The 23,705-nt window shown below is 38.2% G+C and overlaps 1 protein-coding gene across 5 annotated transcripts; it reads right to left on the bottom strand.

Annotated features, from left to right (window-relative positions):
* Positions 1 to 1,205: 1,205 nt before the first annotated feature.
* SPO11 (SPO11 initiator of meiotic double stranded breaks) lies at positions 1,206 to 23,494 on the bottom strand. Of its 5 annotated transcripts, none has more exons than XM_033153600.1 (13): positions 23,324 to 23,494; positions 19,049 to 19,162; positions 15,921 to 16,009; positions 13,968 to 14,034; positions 12,234 to 12,342; positions 10,143 to 10,229; positions 7,153 to 7,186; positions 6,844 to 6,953; positions 6,626 to 6,725; positions 5,892 to 5,929; positions 3,691 to 3,767; positions 3,304 to 3,415; positions 1,207 to 1,426 (listed from the first exon to the last, which is right to left on the bottom strand). In XM_033153600.1, the coding sequence occupies exons 1-13, from the start codon at positions 23,461 to 23,463 to the stop codon at positions 1,307 to 1,309; spliced, it is 1,197 nt and encodes a 398-aa protein (XP_033009491.1). In that variant the 5' UTR covers positions 23,464 to 23,494; the 3' UTR covers positions 1,207 to 1,306. The 5 variants fall into 5 exon arrangements, with proteins under 5 accessions (XP_033009495.1, XP_033009491.1, XP_033009492.1 ...); XM_033153601.1 differs by having other exon boundaries at positions 6,844 to 6,941; XM_033153602.1 differs by having other exon boundaries at positions 6,844 to 6,911.
* Positions 23,495 to 23,705: the final 211 nt, after the last annotated feature.

Below are 23,705 nucleotides of genomic sequence, written 5' to 3'. Positions count from 1 at the left end.
AAGGTATTTAATAAAGATCTTCCTCCAGCTGAAATGCAATCTTAAGCATTTAATTAGAAAGCAAACCATTTTGTAGAGAAGTGTTACCATTTAAACAAGTGTAAAGTAGGAAGACCATCAAAACTAAACTACTCCATCTCTGATTATTTTTCTCATTCTCGACTTCCTCTATGCCAGTCTTCCCAAACTTGTTGGTCAGTCGTTCAGTCGTGTCCAACTCTTCGTGACCCTGTGGACCAGAGCACGCCAGGCACCCCTATCCTCCACTGCCTTCCGCAGTTTGGCCAAACTCATGTTAGTAGCTTCGAGAACACTGTCCAACCATCTCATCGTCTGTCATCCCCTTCTCCTTGCGCCCTCCATCTTTCCCAACATCAGGGTCTTTTCCAGGGAGTCTTCTCTTCTCATGAGGTGGCCAAAGTGCTGGAGCCTCAACTTCAGGATCTGTCCTTCCAGTGAGCACTCAGGGCTGATTTCCTTAAGAAGGGATAGGTTTGTTCTTCTTGCAGTCCATGGGACTCTCAAGAGTCTCCTTCAGCACCATAATTCCCAAACTTAGCTATCTCCAAATGTCTTGGACTAACAGCTCCCGTTAGCCCCAGCAAGCACAAATGTTACTGCAGCACAGCTGAACATTAGGGAATGCTGCTCTGGGATTCTACCTGTATGTCAGCCACACTTAAAAGCCTCATAGTCACCTCATTCACATGCCAAAGCAAGGAAGATCCATAAACTACCCTGGTGTTCCTACTCTGAAAAGTACTGGCACTGCACTCCCGTGAATTGACCCGCTTCAGTATTTCTGCAAGTGCCTGTGAAATGTTGAATGTTTGCATATGTTTCCATTTTTCTAGGAATTTTATAAAGCTGATGAATAATCATTTTATAGTTTTTTATCTTGTGGTTAATTTGCAATTATGTGTAAGCTGTAATAAAATAATGAATATATGATATATCACATCTTACAGTATTTGCAACAATAGTTTGCATTAAAAATAGCAGTTTTTATGTTGGATTATGAGAAATTAATCAAGGTTTCAAATTAAAAGTTAGAACATATCCTCTTTGCCTTTCTGTAAGAATCACTTTTTATTTTTAACAATTTGCAATTAGTACATTTTAGGTGGCTATGCAAAATAATGTGGATTCATGGAAGGAAATTATCATTCTTTCCAATAATAATAAACAAAATCAAAGGCAAAAACAAATGCACCCCAAACTATAAAAAAATTCTGCAGCTTTTCAATTAGGATTGCATGAAACTTGTTTAGTGATGCATGAAATGTTTTAACAGTTGACTGAATATTCATATCCACCCACCGAACTGCAATTTATTTGGCAAATACACTCTGGAAAGATAATCGGATGAAAAATACGTCAATGCTTGAATTTCAGCCTTCATTTTGCATGTTGCCATAATATCTAGCTGTAAAAGAAAGCATTGAAAATCAAACTTCTATTGAAATTGATATGATGCATATATTACACTTACAGTGATCTAGAAGAGTAACTGTGCCACATCAGAAACACAAGAGTTTTGTTCCAGTTTCAAGTTATTTCATAGTATAAAAACAAACCTTTATTGTACAAGAGCTGCTTTTGTCCACAATTGAATATACACTGCGTAAGTGGTCTGAAGCCATTGATTTTGATTGACTTAAGAATGCTTAAGTTTGTGTTGGATTGTGGTCTTGATCTTTTACTTGTAGTAATTACCTTTTTTATATTGTGCATGTCAATTTACAGCTCAATCCTATCAGCTGCTGCTGCTGCTGCTACAGTACAATCAAAAGCTTGCACTGCAACAAATAAAGCAGCTTACTATATGAATCAAGGTAGTCAGATATACTAAGTTCTGTAATGTGGTCTTTTCTTGTTTCCTGTTTGTATTTTATTTGGTGGTATAATAATAAACTGTCTTTCATTACAATTACAGTGTTTGTTGTTTGTCAGTCAGTGGGAGGACAGGTGGGCAATGTGCTTAATAAATCATGCATTTGTTAGTGAACTGTATTTTATGTGGCTTTGGCTCACAGGCACATATGACTTCAGTGTAGTTGTGGTAGCTGAACGCCAAGATCACAACAAGCCATGGATAGGCTTTACAAATATGCAGCATGTTTATTCTCCCTTTTATAAGGCCTAAATACTGATTCAAATACCAAGGATTTATTCTACCTATATAAACCTGGAAGGCCTTGAAAGGACTGGCTATTGGCTATTGCTGAAAAAATAACTACTGGTAATAACTTTAAAGTGATAAAAGGACAACATGACTGGACAAATCTTATGCAATACAGTAGCTGTTTATTCAATATACAAATGAAAGTGGTCTTAAAAATAAACTCTGTGATGGATAAACCAACTTTCGTGCTGTCACCAAGACATTATATGCTGGTCATTTGGATAATTTGTATGGATTAATAAGAATTATGTACAACCTGATACCTGCTATAAGGGTGGGGGGGGGATGTTATGTGATACACACACACACACACACACACACACACACACAGTATAACCAATAAAGTTTTTTTTAATCCAGTCTATACCTGTGATCCGTTAGTCTGCTTTTATTTTCCATTATCTTAGCATTCACATTAATACACTCACTCCTGTCTCAATAGTGCATTATCTGGAGGCAGAGCTGTGCGTTGTGTCAGTTGGTAGATTACACAAAGCTAGTTAGCAGAAAACATGAACTTTGATTCAAAAGTGTTCTTCTAATACTGTAGTTGAAAGCCCTTGCACAGTAATTTCCAACTGCCTGACAGCCAGCTGGCTGTGGGACACTTGGGAAATGTACAAGGGATTTTGATAGGTGAGTGAGATAACACACCTGTCAATAATATGATGTCATAATAACAGCTTATGATTGACATATGGGGTGTCCCACCCACCTGTCAAATTTGGCCTGTTGGGGTAAGGCCAATCTGGCCTAGTGAACTGGAAAAGGTTCCCCACCCCTATGCTAGCTGTTACACATGAGTTTGTGGAATAGATTTCTCCTCCCAGTTGCTTGGATCCAAGCAATAATTTGGAAACCTAGTTCTGATTTGAGTTTGGTAGTTGATTGCAAACCATGGCTTCCTCATTCAAACACCATGCTATTAAACTGTTGTTTGGTATGATGTATGAATTTTCCTCCTACTCTACACAGAAAGAATGTTACCTCAATTAGAATCACAGAATTCTGTGATTCTAATTAAGGTAACATATTCTTTCTGTATAGAGTAAGAGGGGAAATGAATTTGTTCAAGAAGCTCAAAAAATAATAAATAGTAAAAAAAAGTCTGTACATACTTCTTTTTTCCATGTTGATTGATAAGCAATATAAGGTCTTGCATTCAAACTGTCCAGTTTACTTTGATCTTGTTTAGTCAATGGAATCAATGCAGTCTTGGGTATACTCAGTCTGAAAGGCAGATAGGTGAATCTGAATACTGTACCTTTATTTTTCACACTTGTTTAAAAATATTATTTCCATGAATCACTACACATTGAAATAAAAGGAGTGGGGCACTGATTGAAAAACCGTCCCTCTTACCCTGTAGCTGTCCATGTGTACTTTATACAGAATAATCCAACAGAAGTTTTCCAGTATTGTGGGATTTAAAGTCAATGTTTTGTTTTTGGTTTCATTTTTGTGAAAGAATGAGGGAAATTAACATTCTTAGAAAAGTAACTAACCGGTCAAAATCGGATGGAAGAAGGCCAAGCCATCTTATAGCAGGAACTGTGAGGCGATGGGCTTCAAATGACATAGACTGAAATGTGGAAAAAACACTTCTTGTTTTCTCAGTTCTTATGACAGTACTCTCCACTTACCTGTCTGTATCTCATTGCAAATACCTAGATAAGCTTTATTGTTTATTCTTGTGAATGGAGCATCCCATGCCAAGACTTGTTTTGACTTTTATGTGTTTGTCTCATGAAGTTCTATTTTGTTATTGGGGTTATGGATAAAATTCAATACAAATACTTCTTTAAAAAAAGGAAAATGTCAGCTTGGAAGTTTATCTGACAAAAGATATTGGTGGTAGTGGGATAGACAATGGGCAAATTATAGCCCATTTCTATTGAGATAACTAGTTTTAGGTGAGCTTCAATCCTATTAAAAAAAAACCCCATCAGAATCCTGTTTTCTAGTCACATGTATCCAGGATGAGGAATCTCCATCTAAATGTTCACAACTCATGCACATTTTGGTAGAGATTCGGCTATACTATGTTATAGGTTTAGGGGTGGGAACCTACTAAACCCTATAAATTAATAAATGGTAGGATTTTGATTATTTGGGATGTGAAGGGAGAAATTGTCAGGGAAGAGTTAGAGTTAGAAGTCTCCAGTTTCACAGAGGGAGGAAACTTTCCCCAAGGGGAGGAGGAGAGCAGTGAAACTAATAGAAGAGAGCAACAGGAGCAACAGGGATGGCCAGAATGTTCACAGGAAATGCAAGGTTTAAGTTATAGCTCAGATTCAGAGGAGGGGAGATACAAGCCAGCTCTAGCGAGGTTAGAAAAAAGACATTGCATTACCTTTGTAAATCAAGAAAATCTTTAATTAAAAAAACCAACCCAATTACAATATAAAAAAGAAAAAAGTGGGAAAGCGAAAGGAATGGCGTGTTCGCCATTTTGAGAGTTGCTGGTCAAGGAGAAGCAGAGCTCAGAAGGTATCTGAACTAAGTGACTCTGAGAACTAATAGTTAAAGATAAGAACTGTTTATAAGATTGTTTGTTAATACACAATAAAAAGTTATAAAAGAATAAGAAGCCTCTGAGTGGTGATCTGAAGAGGATAATATTTCCCTGACAGAAATACAAACTGCAGAAGAATTCCTGGGTTAGCCTATGAAAAAAAAAAGAAAAGAAAAAAAGAGACTTGGCTAAGTCAAGGATATTAAGAAACAATACAGGGCCAATGAGGGCCATTGGCAATGTAAGAGAGCTGTCCTTCCCTCCTGTCCTGAGGTGTGAACAGAGACTGGGGGGTTGGAGGGTTGCTAGGGTAACTGGGTATGAGGTGACAGGAAAAGAGTATTTTTAGCAAGGTATGCTGGGAACAAGAAGGGAGAACAAAAAGGGAGATCCACATTGGGCAGGCTGGCTGAAGGCATGCTACACCCTCAAGATCCTGGCAGTGATCCTGACCCACCACCTCCAGATCCTGACACTGATTGCTGTGGATCTATCTCCATAAAGTAAGCCCCTCAGGACCCTTTCCTTCTATGTACTTGGTTGCATTCAAAAGCCCACTAACCTGGGAGTAAGTCTCACTGAATTCAGTAGAACTTACTTCTGAGTAGACATGGCTAGGCTTACACTGTAAAGTTGTGTAAACCCAATTCATCTTCAGTTTACTAGGCAGGATCAGTCTAGGAGTGCAGGGCAGCCCTTCCACTGGAGAAGCAATGAAGACTCACATTGCCTATATGCTCCAGGGGGCAGTGCCATCCCAAGTTTAAGGGCTGCCTTACAGGAGCCCCATGAGAATGAATTCTAACCCCTGATAATTTTGGTTGCCCCTCTCTGCACCATTTTTACTTTTATGGTGTATTTTTAGAGTGAACAAAACTATACAAAATGCTCTAAATGTGGTTACAACATAAATTTGTATTAGAACTTTACTATGCAATTGCATTTTCAATTCTTTCCTTTGTAATTCCTAGCATGAGTGTCATCCTTTTCACAGCTGCTACACACTGAGTTGACATCTTCCATCAACTCCAGTCCCAAAAGATGTAAGATTTTGGTCCAGAAACAATATAGACCAAAATAGGACATAATGTATTAGTCCTGCTTAAATAAACCAGCAATAGGTTTCACATATCACATTTTAGCTAGAAATGGTGAAACAGAATTGTGAATTTAAAGTTGTAAAAAACTTACCACAGAACCATACTTGTAGATACACATTATTTCAATACCTAATATAAAGATGATATGAAATGTAAATTGAGTTATATCTATTGGGGAGCAGATCTGGTTCATAGAATGCCCCATTGCACTTTTGGTTAGTCCACTGGTTGAGCACTTCTGGGCTGGGCAGAAATATACCTCCACTTCATCTAAACTCCCCTCCCCAGCATGTCAGATAGGATTTTGGATTGAGCCACCATTGGTGTTTTGAATACATGGTTGCATTTTTTGAAAGGTGAAAATAAATCAATGAATGATTTAGGAATGTATTTTAATTGTAAATATTTGTATACCAAAATAGTGTTATGAATTATTAATAGATACTGTACATTGCCTTCCCAATTTTTTCAGTAGGGCAGAGTTAGAGATAATATTAGCAAATATATATTCCTAACTCTGCTTTTGCAGAAATCATGCAAATGTCAGGTAGGGGGCACTTGGAAGGCTGCCAGCTCTGCCCTCTTCTGCAGCTATGTTCACTTTTGTTTTCAGAAGAAAGCTGGGGAGGGATGATGGGTTGCTGGGTGGGAAAATGTTAAGTATCTCATTCCAATTTTCTCCTGCAAGTGTTCCCAGCATCACTTTACAAGGGAGCCATGAGACTGAGAGAACTGTTTCTATCATAAAGTCTCATTCTGCTCTTAGACTGATCTATCTTTATAAATTATATGGTGAGGAGGACTATCTTCGTTTCTCACACTTACCATGTGGATCACCATCCATGAGAGCAAAGATAGGCACATGGCATGTATCCCATAACTTTCTGACTAGAAGCCTTGTGTTGACATCCGGCACACCTTTTCCCTAAGGAAATAATGCCTAACTAGAGTTTATATAATTATCAATGTTTTGAACATATATTGAGAAATCATTGCACTACCAGTCAAATAAGTTTCAGAGTTAAAAAATGTTAGCTTCATACCGTAATTATTATGCATGGGGACATTTTACTGCAGAAATTGTCATCCAGCAGTCTCTGAAAAGTTGCATCTTTTTCAACAATTAGAATAAATTTTGCTTCTGTGATCAAATCTATAAAATTAAGGCCACAAATATTGATGGGATTCCATTGTGCCATAGAATTAAGTGCTGAATACTGTAGTAAATAACTTAGCATCAGAGCCAATATTTTAATGAGAAAAAGAAGTACAAATATTATATTGGTCTTTGTCTCTCTTTAGAAGAAAAACCCTCCCCCAGTATACAGATAGACATTTTCCTTAAAGGATACTTCTCATTCCTTCTACATTAGATGGTACGGCTACCTAAAACAGCAAAAGGCCAAGTACCAAAAAGAAAGATGCAATTTAATAATTAGATAAACAGAAACAGGAATAAAGCTTCTAAAGGCCTTAATTGTTAATTTCCAAAATAGTTTTCTACATTAATAACTGATTGCTTGATACTCAATGTGTATTGATGACATGCAGAAACAACCTTCTTGACCTTTGGACCCACTATTGGTTTTGTCCACTCAATCTACCAGTCGGTCTTCGTATGCAGGGGAAATCCCTACTTCACTGAGTATTTGAGACCCATCAGCTACCCTCACCTGGTTTAGCTGGTTAGTTGAAGTTATTCCTGGGATGTGGGCACTGCTGCATGTTGACAGCTTCCAGGAACCACAGGTGAGATCTGACTGCAGGGTGGGACCAAAGGGGGGGACACTGCTCCAGAAGGTACTACCCCACCCTTAACACCCCATATTGCATTTATATCCCACTATTCTCCAAAGAGTTCAAGGTGGTGGGCATGGTTCTCCCCCTTCTCATGTAATTCCCCAAACATCTCTGGGAGGTAGGTTAAACTGGGGGAAGACAGTGACTAGCCCAAGATCACCTAGTGAACTTTGTGGCCAACTGGGGGTTCAAACCCTGGTCTCCCAGGTCCATGTTTGACACTATAACCATGAAATTAATGTGCCCAAAACACACTTCCCAAATAAAAATTTCTTTTATGCTGAAATTTGCATATGGTCACTAGAAAGAGCAAATGTTAAACATCCTGATGACAGATGTTTACAGACACTTTAAACTGCTTTATTTTCAATTTGTTTTATTGCCTTTCAGCTATTATTCAACTCAAGTGAGATATGAGTTCCAGAGTTATGGAAAAGGTTGTTAACATTTCATATCTCATATTGGAATTTGACTCAATATGGCAAACATATGGAGAAAGAACCAGGGAAGGAGATGGAGGAGGGGAGAAATTGGCACAAATACCTATATACTGTAAGCTGAAGTGTGTGGCCTTACTGTTTAACCACTATATCATTGCAGGTGTTCAAAATAGAACATCTGGACATACTAAAATATAAGGATACCCTGAGAAATATTAATCTTTAAGGAACCTTATATTTAGACCTAGAAAAGGAAATGTGTTTTACATTGCTCACAGTTATTTTTTCTCCATTGGAATGAATGGGCCTGATGGCTGGTGGATCCAGGATGTGGCCAATGCATCTTTGGGGGAGGAAGTGGTCCTGGCCTTCTTGAAAAAGGGAGTGATTGAACTGCTCCTGAAAAAGCCCACTCTGGATGAACTGGGTTGTTGTTTTTTTTAAAAAAATGTTTTTGTAAATGAAAAAATAATATATGGTTTGTTGTCGATATGCATTGTTAAATATTTTTTGAAATGTTTCATAATTACAGTGGTACCTTGGTTGTCAAACTTGATCTGTTCCGGGAGTTGAATAGCAAAAAAAAAAAAAAGGGATGTGCAGCTTCCGATTGGCTGCAGGAGCTTCCTGCACTCAATCAGAAGCCGCGGAGGAAGTTCGGCTTCCGAAAAACATTCGCAAACTGGAACACTCACTTCTGGGTTAACAGTTCGGGAGCTGATTTGTTCGGGAGCCAAGCCATTCAACAACCAAGATACCACTGTAGAAATAGTGTATTCTAGTCAAAGGTAATAGCTTTAGTAAAAGGAAATTTCAACATTGACTCTAGCTGTGTCCATGACCTTGTTCACACGTCACAATACTGTATATAGAATGGATTGTGGGGGCTGTGCTAACATACTAGCTACTAGAGATGATGGCAGCTAAGCAAGGTTTGACTTAATGTGTCATCCAGACTTGAAACTATGGTTAAAGAGAGACCTTAACCATAATCTACAGTTCAGTTGATGGCTTAGTTGTCCTGCTGCACTGAGCTATGAAACCTGGGGAGGAGCAAAGCTCATTTGCACTAAGTCATGGCTTGGCTTAGTGTTATGTGTGAATGTGGCCATTGTTAATTCATGTTTTATTAACCTCTGAACTATGTGAACCATGTATTGTCAGAGCCATGTGCGCTGGGCATATGCTTTCCTCCTTTGTGTGTAAGGGGAGGAGAAACTTCTGTTCCTGATTTCTGGCAAATCATAGTTTGCTATTTTGTCTGAACCTGTCAAACAATTGTTTGCCAATGCCTTCTTATTGTGGTTTGTGGGCAACTATGGCTTGTGCAAAAGATCCCCTGCTAGACTTGGATTCCACAGTAAACTAGTTTGCTTCTAGCCATGATGGAATGCTTCGAATCTCCTTTCCTTATATGGGTTTAGTATTATATCTGAAACCAAGGTTTAGTGTTATATCGGAACATGGCCTTATAATTTGATAGTATTTTCATATATAATGGATGTTTTCAAAAGACATCAGGAATTTAAAAGGATTTAGAATAAATGCTATTAACGTTATTAAAATGTCATCATTTAATTATTCTCTCTCAGAAGATCTTGATCTATACAAACAGAGTAGAACATCTTCAAATCATACTTTGGTTTATGAAGTGTTGAGATTTTATATATTTAGTATTTTCACGTTGCAACATCTTTGAAAATTTTATGGATTTGGACAGACATTTTGTTACAGTTCTAAGAGAAGCAATAGCTAAGAAACAATTGGTTTTAACCCCTTTTCTTACACTGCTTCAACATTTTCTTTGACAGTCTCTGCTGGTTAAGTTGTAGTCAAACATTAATTGCAAACTAAAATATGGATACTATAGTAGGACTCCTGAGAAAGAATAGGAGTTCCCCACTCTTTATGAAAGGTTATAATATACAAAATGCATTGAGAAATTTGTCTTTTGCAAATATTTGAGGTCACCTCCTTCTTTATTTGCTAAACTGCAAAACCTCAATTGCATATTATATAAATAAATTAGTAAATTAATTAACCAAAACTGTTCCCTTCCAACTCTACAAATTCTATGATTCTAAGGAACTAGTAATACATACTGTTGTACTGCAGGTACAATTCACTTTTGTACCATCTTCTTCAACATAACTTAGATTACCAGCAATGCAACCTTTGCTGGTAGATAGCTGTGGAAAAGAAATTGGGAATTAGCTTGGCTGTTTTTGGGGTCAATCTGATTTTGGAAATAAGTTGCTTACTGTAGAACTCCATTCACTTGTCAAGTCACTTTTGACAACTGGTTTCCCAAAATCCTGCCATCTCACTTACAGGGCTGGCACTACAACATAAAGTGGGAAGAGAAGGGTTTCTTCCTGCCCCTTGTTGCAGTGGCACTCACTGTCTGTTTTCTGACACCGAAGCAGCCCCTGTGAAGTGTAGTTTTTTCAAGGGCTCCTGCAATGTCAACATGTTAAGCATAGAAAGGAAAGTATGGCAAGGGGGGTGAGCAGAGGGAGACCACCCTGTCTTCTTGGCAGGCTACAGGAGTGCTGCCACCAGACTTCCCTCTTCTGTGTCTTGCAACTACCACTGCAGCCTGATGAGAATGGTGGGTAGAACAGGTTGGGGATTAAAATGAAAGCTGGAGAAAAATTTAGAAGCTGTAATACCATCTCAAATTTGAGGTGAGTCTTAAAGGCCCATGAAACTTGTATTTCTGAGCCCAGAAGTAAATGCTTTGTTGTCATCCTTAATGGTTACAGTGTACCGCAGAAATAATGAATAATGTTGCATACTGTAGAAATAAACAAAAGTAATGCTTATACAATTCAGAACACAGGTGTGAAATAAATATAGTTTTGTAAAGACATTATAAATTTTTGTTAGCTATGACCTCTGTGATTAGATGATTGAACAAGTAACTCTTGAATCACTAGATCTAGGAATAATTACCGAGCAGACATTGTCAAATATTCAAAGAATGCTGATGTCATGCTGTTTGCTTCAGAGAAGTTAGACATTTGATGAGAAAGCAAGGAAAGTTGCAAAATAGAAAAGTAAATAAGAATAAAATAAGCTACTGCAAACTCTGTTCCTTATCTGGGATGCTCACAATCTGAGGCCTTGAGCTATCAGAAATATGTGTACTGTACTGTGTTAGATATATAGGACATGTATAATGGTATGGATATTATAGACGTATTTAAAATCAAAATTGCTGTCTATGCTTAGAGTCAGAACTGCCTGTTCAAAGCAGTATGTAAGAAGCAAGAACCTTGCAACTATGTTCTTTAACAGGAGATTAATAGTTGGCCAGATAAGAGGAAGAAAACATATTGGAATGTAATGGTAAGCAGTTAGCACAAACAAGGAGAATTGCCAAGGACAAGTTTGGGAGGGAAACGTAACAGAATATGCAAGCCAAAACCTGCTGAAAAGGAATGATTGAGGATGACACCTTAATAAGATAACGGGAGTTTCTAAGTGGAAAACAACTCCAAATATGGTGTGTCCAATTGGAAGGCCAGGTAGAGTGTCCACAAGCTGTTCACACATTGCTTTAGCCAATAATGTTGTATAAATGATACGGGCATTTCATGTATTTACCTGATAGTAGAAAAGTATATATAAGAAGAGCCTGAGGGCATGTACTGTTGTCAGACCATGCTTGTGACAATAGCCTCATGGCTGACCATTCAGTGCTGTCTTAATGATTAATAATTCTCTGTTGAGCCTACCTTGTGTACCTGACTCCTCTTTCCTTAGAGGCAGGCATAGGGAACCTTCGGCTCTCCAGATGTTTTGGCCTACAACTCCCATGATCCCTAGCTAACAGGACCAGTGGTCAGGGATGATGGGAATTGTAGTCCAAAACATCTGGAGAGCCGAAGGTTCCCTATGCCTGCTTAGAGGCTTTCAGCAGTCTGCTCCAAGGAAGGAACCCTAGGAATTTTCCTAACAGAGCTGAGACACTACCGGTAATTGGTGAGGTGTTAAGCATTTGTTGATGGTAGCAATGTGCCAAGCTTTCTTATTTCTCTCATTATTTGCATCTTCAGCTAGAAATAGTAAGTGCAATAACTTTCCTGGCCTATTTGTACCTTCTACAGCTTTAAATGATAATTTGCTGTACTTTTCCAAATGTGATAAATTTTTACAGATCATGTAATAAAACTTATTTGATACTTAACAATATGCAGACTTCTTCTTGGGATCTTGAGCATGCAGGAAATGTCATTGGTAATGTCGTCTACCACTCTTTGGTTACCAAAATGTGCTGTATCAGTGTAAAATATATCTCTGTCAGGAAAAAAAAAATCTCATTCAAAAATAAATGAAATAATAATAGTACCATAAAATATTGATGTTACATAGGAAATATAGTCTAAGTACTTAAATATCATACATATTATCATATGTCTTCTACCACCTGCCCCCCTCAACCCCAAAAATCATAGCCTTGGCCCAAATAAGTACCATATTTTTCCATGTATAAGACACCCCCATGTATAAGACGAGTCCAATTTTTTTGAACCCAAAATTAAGAAAACAATATTTTAATGGCAGAGTGTGACCCACCAGTGCCGGGGGGTCCAAGCAGGGAGAGGGGGGCATCCCTTGCTCCACCTGCCCTGTGGAAAGGGATTGGGCTGCTGGGTTGTCTCGAGTCTGCTTTGCAAGTTGCCCATAAGGTGGGCTCTTTCTGGGCAACATGAAAGCAGCAGGTTTGCGAGCAAGCTGCAGAGCGAGGCTGCCCCAGCTGGCTCACGAGGTTTGCCGCACCACCGCTTTGTAGCGCGCATGCACAGCACCGCTCCATAGTGTCACTATGCACGACGCATGCATGCTACGGAGTGGTGCCCCGCCCCGGGGGATGCCCCCGGGTTTGCCGCTCCAGGTGGCCAAGCGGCTCCGTTTGCCACTGCACAGAATCCCCACTATGACCGACCTATGGATCAGGACCACGAGGTGCTCCTCCTCCTCCAGCTCCCTCCCCGTGGGGAAAGTGTTGCAAATGCCAGCCCCACGAGCGTGTTCTGGCATTCACCATCCATATATAAGATGACCCCCCAATGTTTGACTAAATTAAATGACAAGGGCTATTGCTTTTCACTGTTCAGACACAGTGCTCATACATGCCTATTAAGTAGTTTCTGAGTTGTTTGCTCTAAAAGATAAGATTTAAAAGGTTTGAAATACTTCATTACATATATTTAGGCATCAGGCAAAACATTCATCTTCTCCCACTCCTTTGGCTAATTATACAATCTTTGGCTTTTTAAACTGTGTGTGGCAGGGTGGGGGGAGGTATTGTCTTTGTTTATGACTACCGGTATGTTATGCATTTTTATGTTTTTATATTGTAAACTGCCACATGATCCTCGGATGAAGCGTGGTCTAGAAATTTAATAAATAAATAAAATCAGTAACCCTGAGATCAGATTCTCCTTCTTCAGGAAATGAGATCTAAGACTTAAGTGTGAAAGGGAACTGGATGCAGGGCCAATCCTAAAGCACATCCACAAGATGAGCCTATGGTAACTGTGCCACTTTAACCCAAGATGTTGTATTGCTGTCCTCTGACTCAGAGGACTTCATTCCAGAAGCTCCAGTACAACCAGAGGCTCCCCTGCTCTGTCAACGCACTGGTGTGAGCCAAGCCCTTTAACTGAAGAGGCACTTTCTAGGAAAGATGGAGTTTACAATTGAAACAAAACTGCTGCTCTTATGTAAGACCCTGTCTATAATTGATTGTTGCTGAAGCAACAGCTGAGTGCTGCTCACTAAAAGCATTCAACCTAAGCTCAGTGCTTGCATCATAACAATACTTCACCTATACATAGTGTGCCAAATCTATTATATCACATTTTTTTAATTCTAAATTGTTATTTCAATTTTGCAGTTACATACAAAATTATTATTACCTTTTTGTTGCATAAATGTTTGTCTGTACCATCTTGTAGATAATAGATAATATTTTAAGAAATAGAGCTGAAATATAAAAGAACAGCTAATAAATATTACCAGCCATCTGAGTGTTTCTGAAGAAATATTGGTGTGCTCTTAGCTGAATTTTAAAATGTATTATACCATTCTGTGTATATATACTAATCAATAAAGTTTCAGCAAGGTTAGAAAAATGTACTTTGCTAATTATTATTATTATTACTACTATCTAAGGTGGAAATAGGCTACAGATATAGAAGTTAGATAAGGTTTAGTAATAGAGGAAGTAATGATAAGGCTATTAAAATAAAGATAAAAGGATTAGAATTTTTTTCTTAATTTACAATAGAAAAAAAGGTAAGGAAATTACTAAAGAGGACTTACAAGGAAAGCAGCCAGAGAGGATGTGAGGAAGTCAATTTGCAATGTTATATAGAAGAATAGAGAAGTTTAAATAACTATTTTTGTTTGGTTATATTGTCTTTATTGTATGTAGTTTTTGTATGTTGTTTTTGTGTGTAGTGTTTTGTTTGTGTTATGTTAAAATTAATAAAAATTTTGGAAAAAAGAAAAATGTACTATGCTGTAATTACAAGTATCTTCTTTTTCAAATCCAAATCTTGAGGGTGAACAGGACTTATGTAGTCCAATATTCCATTCTGTTCAATGCCTGAAGTATGACCCCTACTATGAGGTAAACTTTCTGTCCCAAGGTTTGATGTGTAGTAGAAAAAAATGTTCAAACCTTTTTCAGATCTTTCCTTTAATCAGTTACCCTAAGTCCAATCTAGTTTTAGTGCTAGTATGGTGCTCATCTTACAGCTAGCCTTGCTTGTCAAGGAACAAAAGGCAGTACAGTGGTACCTCAGATTACAGACGCTTCAGGTTACAGACTCCGCTAATACAGAGATAGTACCTCGGGTTGAGAACTTTGCTTCAGGATGAGAACAGAAATTGCATGGCAGCGGTGCAGCAGCAGCAGGAGGCCCCATTAACTGAAGTGGTACCTCAGGTTAAGAACAGTTTCAGGTTAAGAACGGACCTCCAGAACGAATTAAGTTCTTAACCCGAGGTACCCCTGTACACTTTAAGGCTCCTGATTGTTTCCCTGCAGTTGTACCTTTACCTGCCCCACATCAGATCTCACAGTCAGGTTTGGGCCAGGTGGGTGTGGTTTGGAGAAAATGGCCTTTTGTGCCAAATTGGCCCGCTTGCCTGGAGGTCCCCTACCTTTGCTCTATTGGGAAAATATAATCTTGGGTTTTGGGTGGCCTAAAAGTACCTTAACCATTGGAAATTCACATCTACATTATTTATAAGTTAGTTTGAGCAAAGGACATACAGTATAGTTTTACAGTAAAGGAAAGGTGTTTTAGTTGAATATTATATTGGTGTCTACTGTTCCAACACATTACAAAAAGGCATATCTGAAAGAAGAATCTGTTGGGATTGTTGGACATATGTGTTGTGGAAGCTCAGTCAAGTGGTTAAGTTCACCGCAGAAAACCCATTTAGCAGAGTTATCTTTACTAGGCCAAAACCAACATACACTACTATACATAAACACACTATTTACAAAATAAAAAAGTCCATCCAGTAGCACCTTAGAGACCAACTAAGTTTGTTATTGGTATGAGCTTTTGTGTGCATGTTACAAGCAGTCTTCTCTCTCTGAGCCCAGAGAGGGATCTTTGCTTCAAAGTTTTCGCTGTGTTGGAGTCCCCTCAGTGGTATTGAAGGGCCTGCTGATTCAAATGTGCTCCCAGTTGGTGACCCCACTACAGAGAAAGTCGCTTTAGCATCACTGACTGACTGATAATATTGAAACTGCAGATAGATAGGTGATAGATAGATGTAAGCCATGTTTTGTACTTCAGAATATTACATTAAAATAAAATAAATTAGTATATTGCTCAGTTTCTTAAACTTACCAAATTTTGGTGCTGATTTGGGACAGTCACTTCTTATTTTCCTTGTGGTACAATTAGATGTCATCTGCAAACCTACAGAATCTGTAAACCTGTGGATGTGTAAACCAGTTCAGCTGTATGTTACTTTTCAGAATTGGTGTTAACACAAGAAAGTTTAACACAAAAGAGGGTTGCTTCATGAATGCAGATAAGCAAAATTCAAATGCTATCTCAAAGGTCGATGGATTTGGAAGAGTGTAATCAACTCTATAATTTAGGAAATGGTTTGTGTCTCTGTTTATCATTTGTTTTCTATGTGTGTATGCCTTCCAAAGTACTGTCCCCAAACTCAGCAAGAGGATTTCTAGGGTGGGGTGGCAGACTTTCTTGCTGTTTGACACTGGGTGCCATTTGAATCAAAATGGTGAACCAAAACTTGACTTTGGTGTGACTTTCCCAGATTTTGGCCATAGATTCAGCTTGCCTCTGAATATATTGACACCAAGCTTGAAAGTTCCTGAGGTAAGGATGGGCAGGATCTACATTGACATTTTGGTGCCAGGAGCGATTTTGAATCAAGATGGTGTACCAAAACATGACTTTGGCATGACTATGCCTGTTTTTTTGGCATAGGTAGGCCAACACTCAAGATATCATCATGAAACTCAGCATGAGAGTTCCCAAAGTGGAGCTCTTAATTGATGGTGGTAGACTGAAATGTCATTTTGACATGACTTTGCCTGTTTTTTTTTGACATAGGTTTGATTTCTCTTGACCAAATTGGGAAGAGGGATCCTGAGCGGAAGGGTAGCTTTGTTGATGTTTAGATGCCAAGCACCACTTTGAATCAAATTAGTGGACTAAAATGTGACTTTGGAGTAACTTCACCTGTTTTTGGTGTGATAAGTCAAAAACCACAAAATTCAATAATCCATTTAAAAATCACAATATTGTTTGGTTTCTAAAAATTCCCGCACACTCCTTACTTGTAATTATATAAATGCACTGCACATGGTTAAATTAAACTGACATATTTTCAGATCTAGGTAATTAGAATAAATAAAATCTAGAGTCATGTAAACTGCCCTGAGATCCTAGGAGGAACAACAGCATATAAATGTGACTAATAAATAATTGATTTCAACATAAAATACTTGAGATTTGGTCACAATGTTTATTTGCCATCCTGAATATTGTACTATATTTACTAAATCTAGTGTGCCATGGTATTTGTTTAGCATTGATGAATAACATTCATAATTAACATGTTGTTGATAGGTATAATCACAATGAAATTTGGAATGGTATTATTAGGGAAAGGTTATATTGGTTTCATTGCGCAAATGTGACATGACTGCATTTTCACTTTTTAAATGCACTGCTTTTTATGTCCTGAAGGTGGCAGAAGACACTACACTGTGAAGCTACAGAAAAGCCTATGATCCAGAAAAAGCTGACTTTTCTCTGCAGACTATTTCCATTCTTATCTCGCTCTACCCCTAGAAAAATAGCTAAAGGTCAGCTATCATATTCTAAATAAAGCAGGTAGGATGTACATAGGTCATATCTGAAAGTATTTCCATACAAAACATAGATCTAATTTTAGACCAGTTGCACACAATCTAATCTATCTCATGGCTTAAATTAGCATACAAAAAGTCCAATTGGGCTACATCTAAGATGAGTCATAGTTCGAATATGCTTTCTTTACAATCATATCTGCAATTTCAGTTGTGGGATGTTGTGATTAAGCAACACAACTATTACATAGGAAGTTATTTTGGTTTACTGTGTAAGGTTCCTAAGCAAAACCTGTTGGAAGAGTGAAACCTTGGAGTCTTCTGCATACAGTGCATGTTTGCTATTAAAGAACTAATCACAGTACAACACATTTAAGTCAGCTGCAAGTTAATTTCCCAAGTGTCTCAATGCAATATACGTAAAACTTGAGTTGAACTGGTCTGGAACTGTTGCTATTTGGGATATCCTTGTAAATCAGCTATAAATATGTAATTAGCTATTCAAAAATATCACTAACAGATCCTGATTCCATTGATTGATTGCATTTATATTCCAACTTGCCTCTAAGGAGCTCAAGTTGATGTACATGGTGCTCCTCATCTAATTCCTACAACAAATGTATGTGGTAGGTTACACTGAAAGGCAGTGATTGGCCCAAGGTGACCCAGTGAGCCTCATGGCTAAGTGGGGAATTGAACCCTGGTCTCCCAGATCCTAGTCCAAAACAGACTACTACACCACACTATGTAGTGTAGCATCCTTGTTCAATAGAAGCACATGATTTCCCTATTACTTTGTAGTTTATGAGATACCACATATATTGGCAGTCCCTTTTTCTCTTTCTGATGTCTGTGGGTTGTATTTATGAATGGTTCTGCAGTCATGGCTGCTTGAAATTTGGTATTGTTAATAACCATGTCAGTCCAGCACTGTTAATTTACTTCTACCAATTCCTCAACTTTTTAGAGTTCATAGCAGGGGGTTTACAGTTGCATGAGTGGTGTGCACACAGTGGGTGCTAAGCCGAGTGAGGTGCCTTCTCAAAGCCCAGTAAGTTAGGCTCTGGCTTTGGGGAAGGAGACAGGGTCCTAGAGTCTCTTATCCATCTTTGGGAATGCAGTGCAAGGGCTTGGGTGTGTGTGTCAAATTTTGACCTTGCACAGGGTGCCATATTACCCAAGTCCACTGAGAGGTATAGACAGTTAATTTATTTATTGCTCACCATCTGCTAAGATTCTAATGTACTGCTTCAAAACTTGTATTATCATCCAGTCAGGACCTGTTCTTGGGACTTCTTTAAAAACTGTGTAGCTTTTGTGATTTTCACTGAAGCCATGGTGTCCTTTAGCTAGATTGTCAGTTCATGTACTGACTAAAAACCACACACAGCAGATTGTAAGAATAAGTGCACAATTTTGTTGAAGATTTTTTTGAGGAAAACATTGTACCATGGGTAGGGCTTCATGAAACATGAAGAGGCAATAATAAAAGTTGTTAATGTTTTTGTATTTGTTTTATGCAGTACACCACCTTAATACCCTGTATGATTAAGATGATAGTATATAATGTTGTAAACAAACAAACAACATTTGTTACACACACACACACACACGGTAAAATATACCTACTGTATATTTCCCCAATTAGATCTGTTATTTAATATGAGAACGGGTGCTTCATTTCTGGATAGACTTGTGATAACATCTTCAATAACATTTTCAATTGCTCTAAGAACATCAGTGCTGAAACAAGTTATGACATAGAATTAAAGACTGCATGTATACCAGTTCCAAAGCCTACAATAAAATGTTGACATGCATAACTGCCTTAAGTATCTGTTAGATTTATGAAGCTGCAAGAAACATTTTACTGTACTTTTTTTGCTTCAGTACCCCTAGAAATCTTAATTTGCTATTTCATGTACGTATGTACACTTCAAGCATTAGAAAGTACACTGATTTTTTTTTTCAAGCAGCCAAACATTTGGATCAACTGGTTTAAAACTATGATTAATGTTTTAAATCAAATGATGTAATATTAACTTTGGCTAGGGTTTGACTTAACATGTTTTCAAATGCTGTAAACTTCAAAAAATGTTCAAGGGTATAATATAAGTACTTCCTCTCTACCATAGCACATTAACCTTTTGATCTGACACTTTGAATGAGTGCCTGTGGTTTTTAATTATATGTAGGTTTTGGCAGGCTAACAACATTGTGTGTGTGGCGGGGGGGGGGGGAGATAAAGTGTGCAATGAACTGAACTAAGAACAGTAGTACTGTAATGTTGTTCCCCATATAGCAAAATAGCAGATTGTGCAGAACCTCCTATAAACAAAAGGACATTTTTGCTTAATTTTATCAGCTCCCTAGTTCTCCAGCTGTAGAGTAGAGCTGTATATGTTATACAGAGCTGCCAGTTCATAGATGCCGTATGAATTTGTTAAAACTCTACCTACAACTTGTATCCATAGTCCAAGATATATAAGATGAGATCTGGGGGAAAACAAAACACTCTACTGTACTTTAGGCACTCACAATAATTTCCTTTAGCTCAGGGATTTTTTTTTTTTACTTGAAAGTACACACCCATTACATATCACAAACCACTTTAGAGACTCTCCTCAGTTTCAAAAAATGATTTTTCATGAGTGGAGGTGGTGGGGTGGAAGGGAGTTTGGCTGAAGTTCAAAGAACACAAGTCCAAAGTTCCTTTTGGCATACAGAAATACTTGTGTGGTTCTTTGGATCCTGACCATAAACTTCTAACTCTGGATGATCACATTCAGTTGTGGATAAGAATGTGGTCTTTTTTTTAAATGGGAGCACATTGATCATATATATCACAGTGAACCTCAGACACTCATAATATGCTTCCTCTCTATTAAGGAAGTACAGTATTAAGTGCTTTTTGAAGATGATTGTATATTACTCATAATCTTACAAAGGAGGAAACTGGAAATGTTTTTGTTTTGTTAGAAAACTAGCATTTATCAAAATAAGAAGGAAGGGATTGATATAGGCCCACACAATCCTCAGCTTTCATATATCTTTTCTCTAAAATATGGTTAATGTGTCAGGTTGAAAAGTTTCAGAATAAGATTATTTGATGGTTCAATTTATTCAACAGACAAGGGTCATCAGCACTGCTCATTTGCTATGTTTCCTACTGGTACTTACTATTATTATTATTATTATTATTATTATTATTATTATTATTATTATTATTTAGCACATTTATGGACCATTCCAGTGGCTTATTTGCAATCAATTAAAATAAGACATCCCTGCAAGCAGATTGAAGACAGAACACAAAAGGAAAGAGGGAGGAAGAGGAAGAGGAAGAGGAAGAGGAAGAAGAAGAAGAAGAAGAAGAAGAAGAAACAAATTCATGCACCAATTCTTAAAGTTAAATAGTGATTCTTGTTCCAGCTGGAACTTGGTAACTTTTTACCAAATTACTTCTGATTCCTTCAGTTTCTGCAGTTGCTGCAATGATCTTTTATGACCCATGTGCATTGAATTTTATCATAGTTCTGTATAAGGCAGATAATTTAGTCGGATAGGTTTTTGTTTCATCTTTAAAAATGTGTGGGTAAGTGAGCAGTGCCAAATGGTAGATCCAGTTTTCACATTCATGCTTATTGTCTGCTGTTTGGGGCCAACATAAGTTGAGAGTACTTTAAAGGAGAAAGAGAAGGATTTGAATGGCATGCTCATTGGAACAAATCACATATGTTCTTTCTTTAATTTTAGCTCCCGCTTCTTAAAGATGAAGTAACCTTTAAGAAGAAAAAGATACATTACTGGCCAAACATGCCAACTTAAAAAGCTCTCAGCATTAATTACAGAGAAATCTAAGCTGGGAACAGCAAGGCACTGCAGATGTATCACATGAGGATAAAGCCTGTCAGCTCATTTCCAACAAGTCACAGCATGAGCATTATTTTTTCTTTCTTTTTTCTTTTGGCAGCACAAATAGAAATGCACTTAAATCATTATTTCACAACAGGGATAAAACAAACAAACCAAGTTACAGATTTAATCCTATAGCGTGTGTGTTAAGTGAACAGTATGCACGTAGATTAGAATTATTTTAAATTAAATTTGGAAAACAATATGTTGCTTAAGACAAAGATATTAAAGTGCCAAATTTCTTATGCTAAATATATCCAGTGCATTAGTATGATAAATGCATACAGCATCAGAAGCACGCTATTTTTCCTTTTTGAGTGTTTGTGGAATCTGGTTATTATAACGTATCCTGCAATTGACTTTTGAGTGAAAACCCCCCGAGAAGAACATTCTACTAAATATGTATAGGTTCAGAGCCTAGAAAAACAGTCTGTGATTCCAGGTTGTTTGCTACATATATAGATGAAATTAATGTGAAAGAATGTGAGCACTCTAGATGTTCCTGTTTCAATTCTCAATTCAGCCATGGTCTATTAGACTGTGGGCTTAGGAGGTATATTTTTCCCTTTGCCGGTAGAGTTGTCTGGTCACATCACAGGCTGCACAGATCATGTGTGGCTCTTGAACAGTTCCACCGTTGTGGACTCCCCTGTGAGGGAAAATTACAACTTCTGAGGTTTTTTAGTTTAGAAAAAAGGTAGGTAAGGAGGGAAGTTCAAGCTATGTAGAATTATGCATGGTGCTGGAAAAGTGGATAAAAAAGATGTTTCTCACTGTGCAGGACAGACAAAAGGAAGTACTTCTATACACAGCACATAGTTAAACCTTCAAATATGCTTCCACAAGATTATGGCCACCAGCTTAGATTGTTGTATTTAATTAATTAATTAATTAATTAAACATCATTATTGTAAACTTATTTGCAATATGAGCTTGTTATGTTATCTATCTTGAGGAGGGTTCCTCAGGGGAGGAGATAATTGTGGGCTAGAAAGACCAATAGTTACCAATTAATTTGTTTAGAAAATGGATATCCTGCTTTTCAATGGAATAATCTTCCAGGTGGTTTGCAGCAAATTGCAATGATACTTAAACAGGCAACACAAAACCCAGCTGCAATCTGTCTTTTACCAGTGGGCAGGGCTTGCTTTCAACTTTCTAATGCCAAATATCCAAAGCAACTTCATATTCTGAGAATATAACAGTTTAGAAGCAATTCTGTGGTAATAATGTTGTCTTTTATTCATGTTACGCCTGGCAGTGGGGTAGGTGCTGCCACTGGGACTAAGCTGAAGAGTCAAGCATTCATTATTTCAATGTACTTTTGAGGGAAAGATCCTCCACTCCAATATCTCCCAACTGTTGGAACTAGAAAAGAGGAAGTATTAAGTGTATAAAAATGCAAGTGGTTATGTCCAACATGTTTCAGTTACAACCTTCTTTGGGCTCACAGGACTGAGAAACAAAAACATGTTTGCTCTCGAAATACTTTGTTGCAAAACAGCATAAAAGTACTATAGATAAACAGCAGTTTCAGTACAGTAAAGCTAGTTGCATGCTAGTAGCTGGGGTACAGTTTCACTGCGGACTGAGCTAAGAAGTTCCCCCCCTTTCCAAGCATGAGTTTCATATTACAGTAGGTGATGACAGATCAGAAATCTCTTTCCCAGTCCTCCCCACCCCACTTCTATCCCGTCCTTTGTGAAATGGCCATCCAATGGATCATGTCTCCTACATTGATGGAGTGAACTGTTGCATAAGCACCACTTTACTGTTTTACCAGTATCTGCTCTGTGGGCTGTTTTGAGGGACGAAAGAGTGAACCTGGGCTACCTTCTTTCTCTTTTGTTTAATGTGGTGCAGTTTTTACACACACACACACACACACACACACACACACACACACACACACACACGTGGTGATTGCTGCCTCTGTGGTGCTCGCAGTGGAAGAAGCTTTCCATCTTGCTTGACTCTATGAGTCTTTACCTAGAGATCTCACAGCTCTGGCTGGCCACAAAGGGACCATGCCTGCTTCCAAGTGGTACACCAGCTGCTTCCCTGAGTGAAAGTCGGTGTTTGTCCAGTAAGGTGAATAAGGACCAGTTCGTCTCTCCAGGGAAGGTCATGGCTAAAGATGGAGCAAAGGCACTAAATGGAAGGGTGTGTGTGTGTGTGATCTAAAGGGAAGCTATTTGTCGCTCGCCCCTCTCTGCTAATGCTTTTTCCGTGGCGTTCCTGAAGCGGAGAGGCTCGCGCGTAAAACCAACGGTCTTTCCCGCCTTCTCCTAGATATTTTGGCGGGCGGGCGGGCGGGGGGGGGGTGAGGTAGCGCGCGCACCTGTCCAGCAAAGACGGTTTTGTGTCAGTC

This window comes from Lacerta agilis, chromosome 6 (assembly GCF_009819535.1).
Source record: "Lacerta agilis isolate rLacAgi1 chromosome 6, rLacAgi1.pri, whole genome shotgun sequence".
NCBI classification, from domain to species: domain Eukaryota; kingdom Metazoa; phylum Chordata; class Lepidosauria; order Squamata; family Lacertidae; genus Lacerta; species Lacerta agilis.
This window is presented reverse-complemented; position numbering and strand designations above follow the sequence as displayed.

Excerpts from the sequence above, each read along its gene's own strand:
- SPO11 (XM_033153600.1), bottom strand. The coding sequence starts at position 23,463 with ATGACCTTCCCTGGAGAGACGAACTGGTCCTTATTCACCTTACTGGAC. Across the intron at positions 6,954-7,152 it reads TAATGTAGAAGGAATGAGAA|ATTTGATCACAGAAGCAAAA; the intron begins GTATCCTTTAAG and ends TTAATTTTATAG. Across the intron at positions 5,930-6,625 it reads CATGGATGGTGATCCACATG|GTATTGAAATAATGTGTATC; the intron begins GTAAGTGTGAGA and ends TCTTTATATTAG.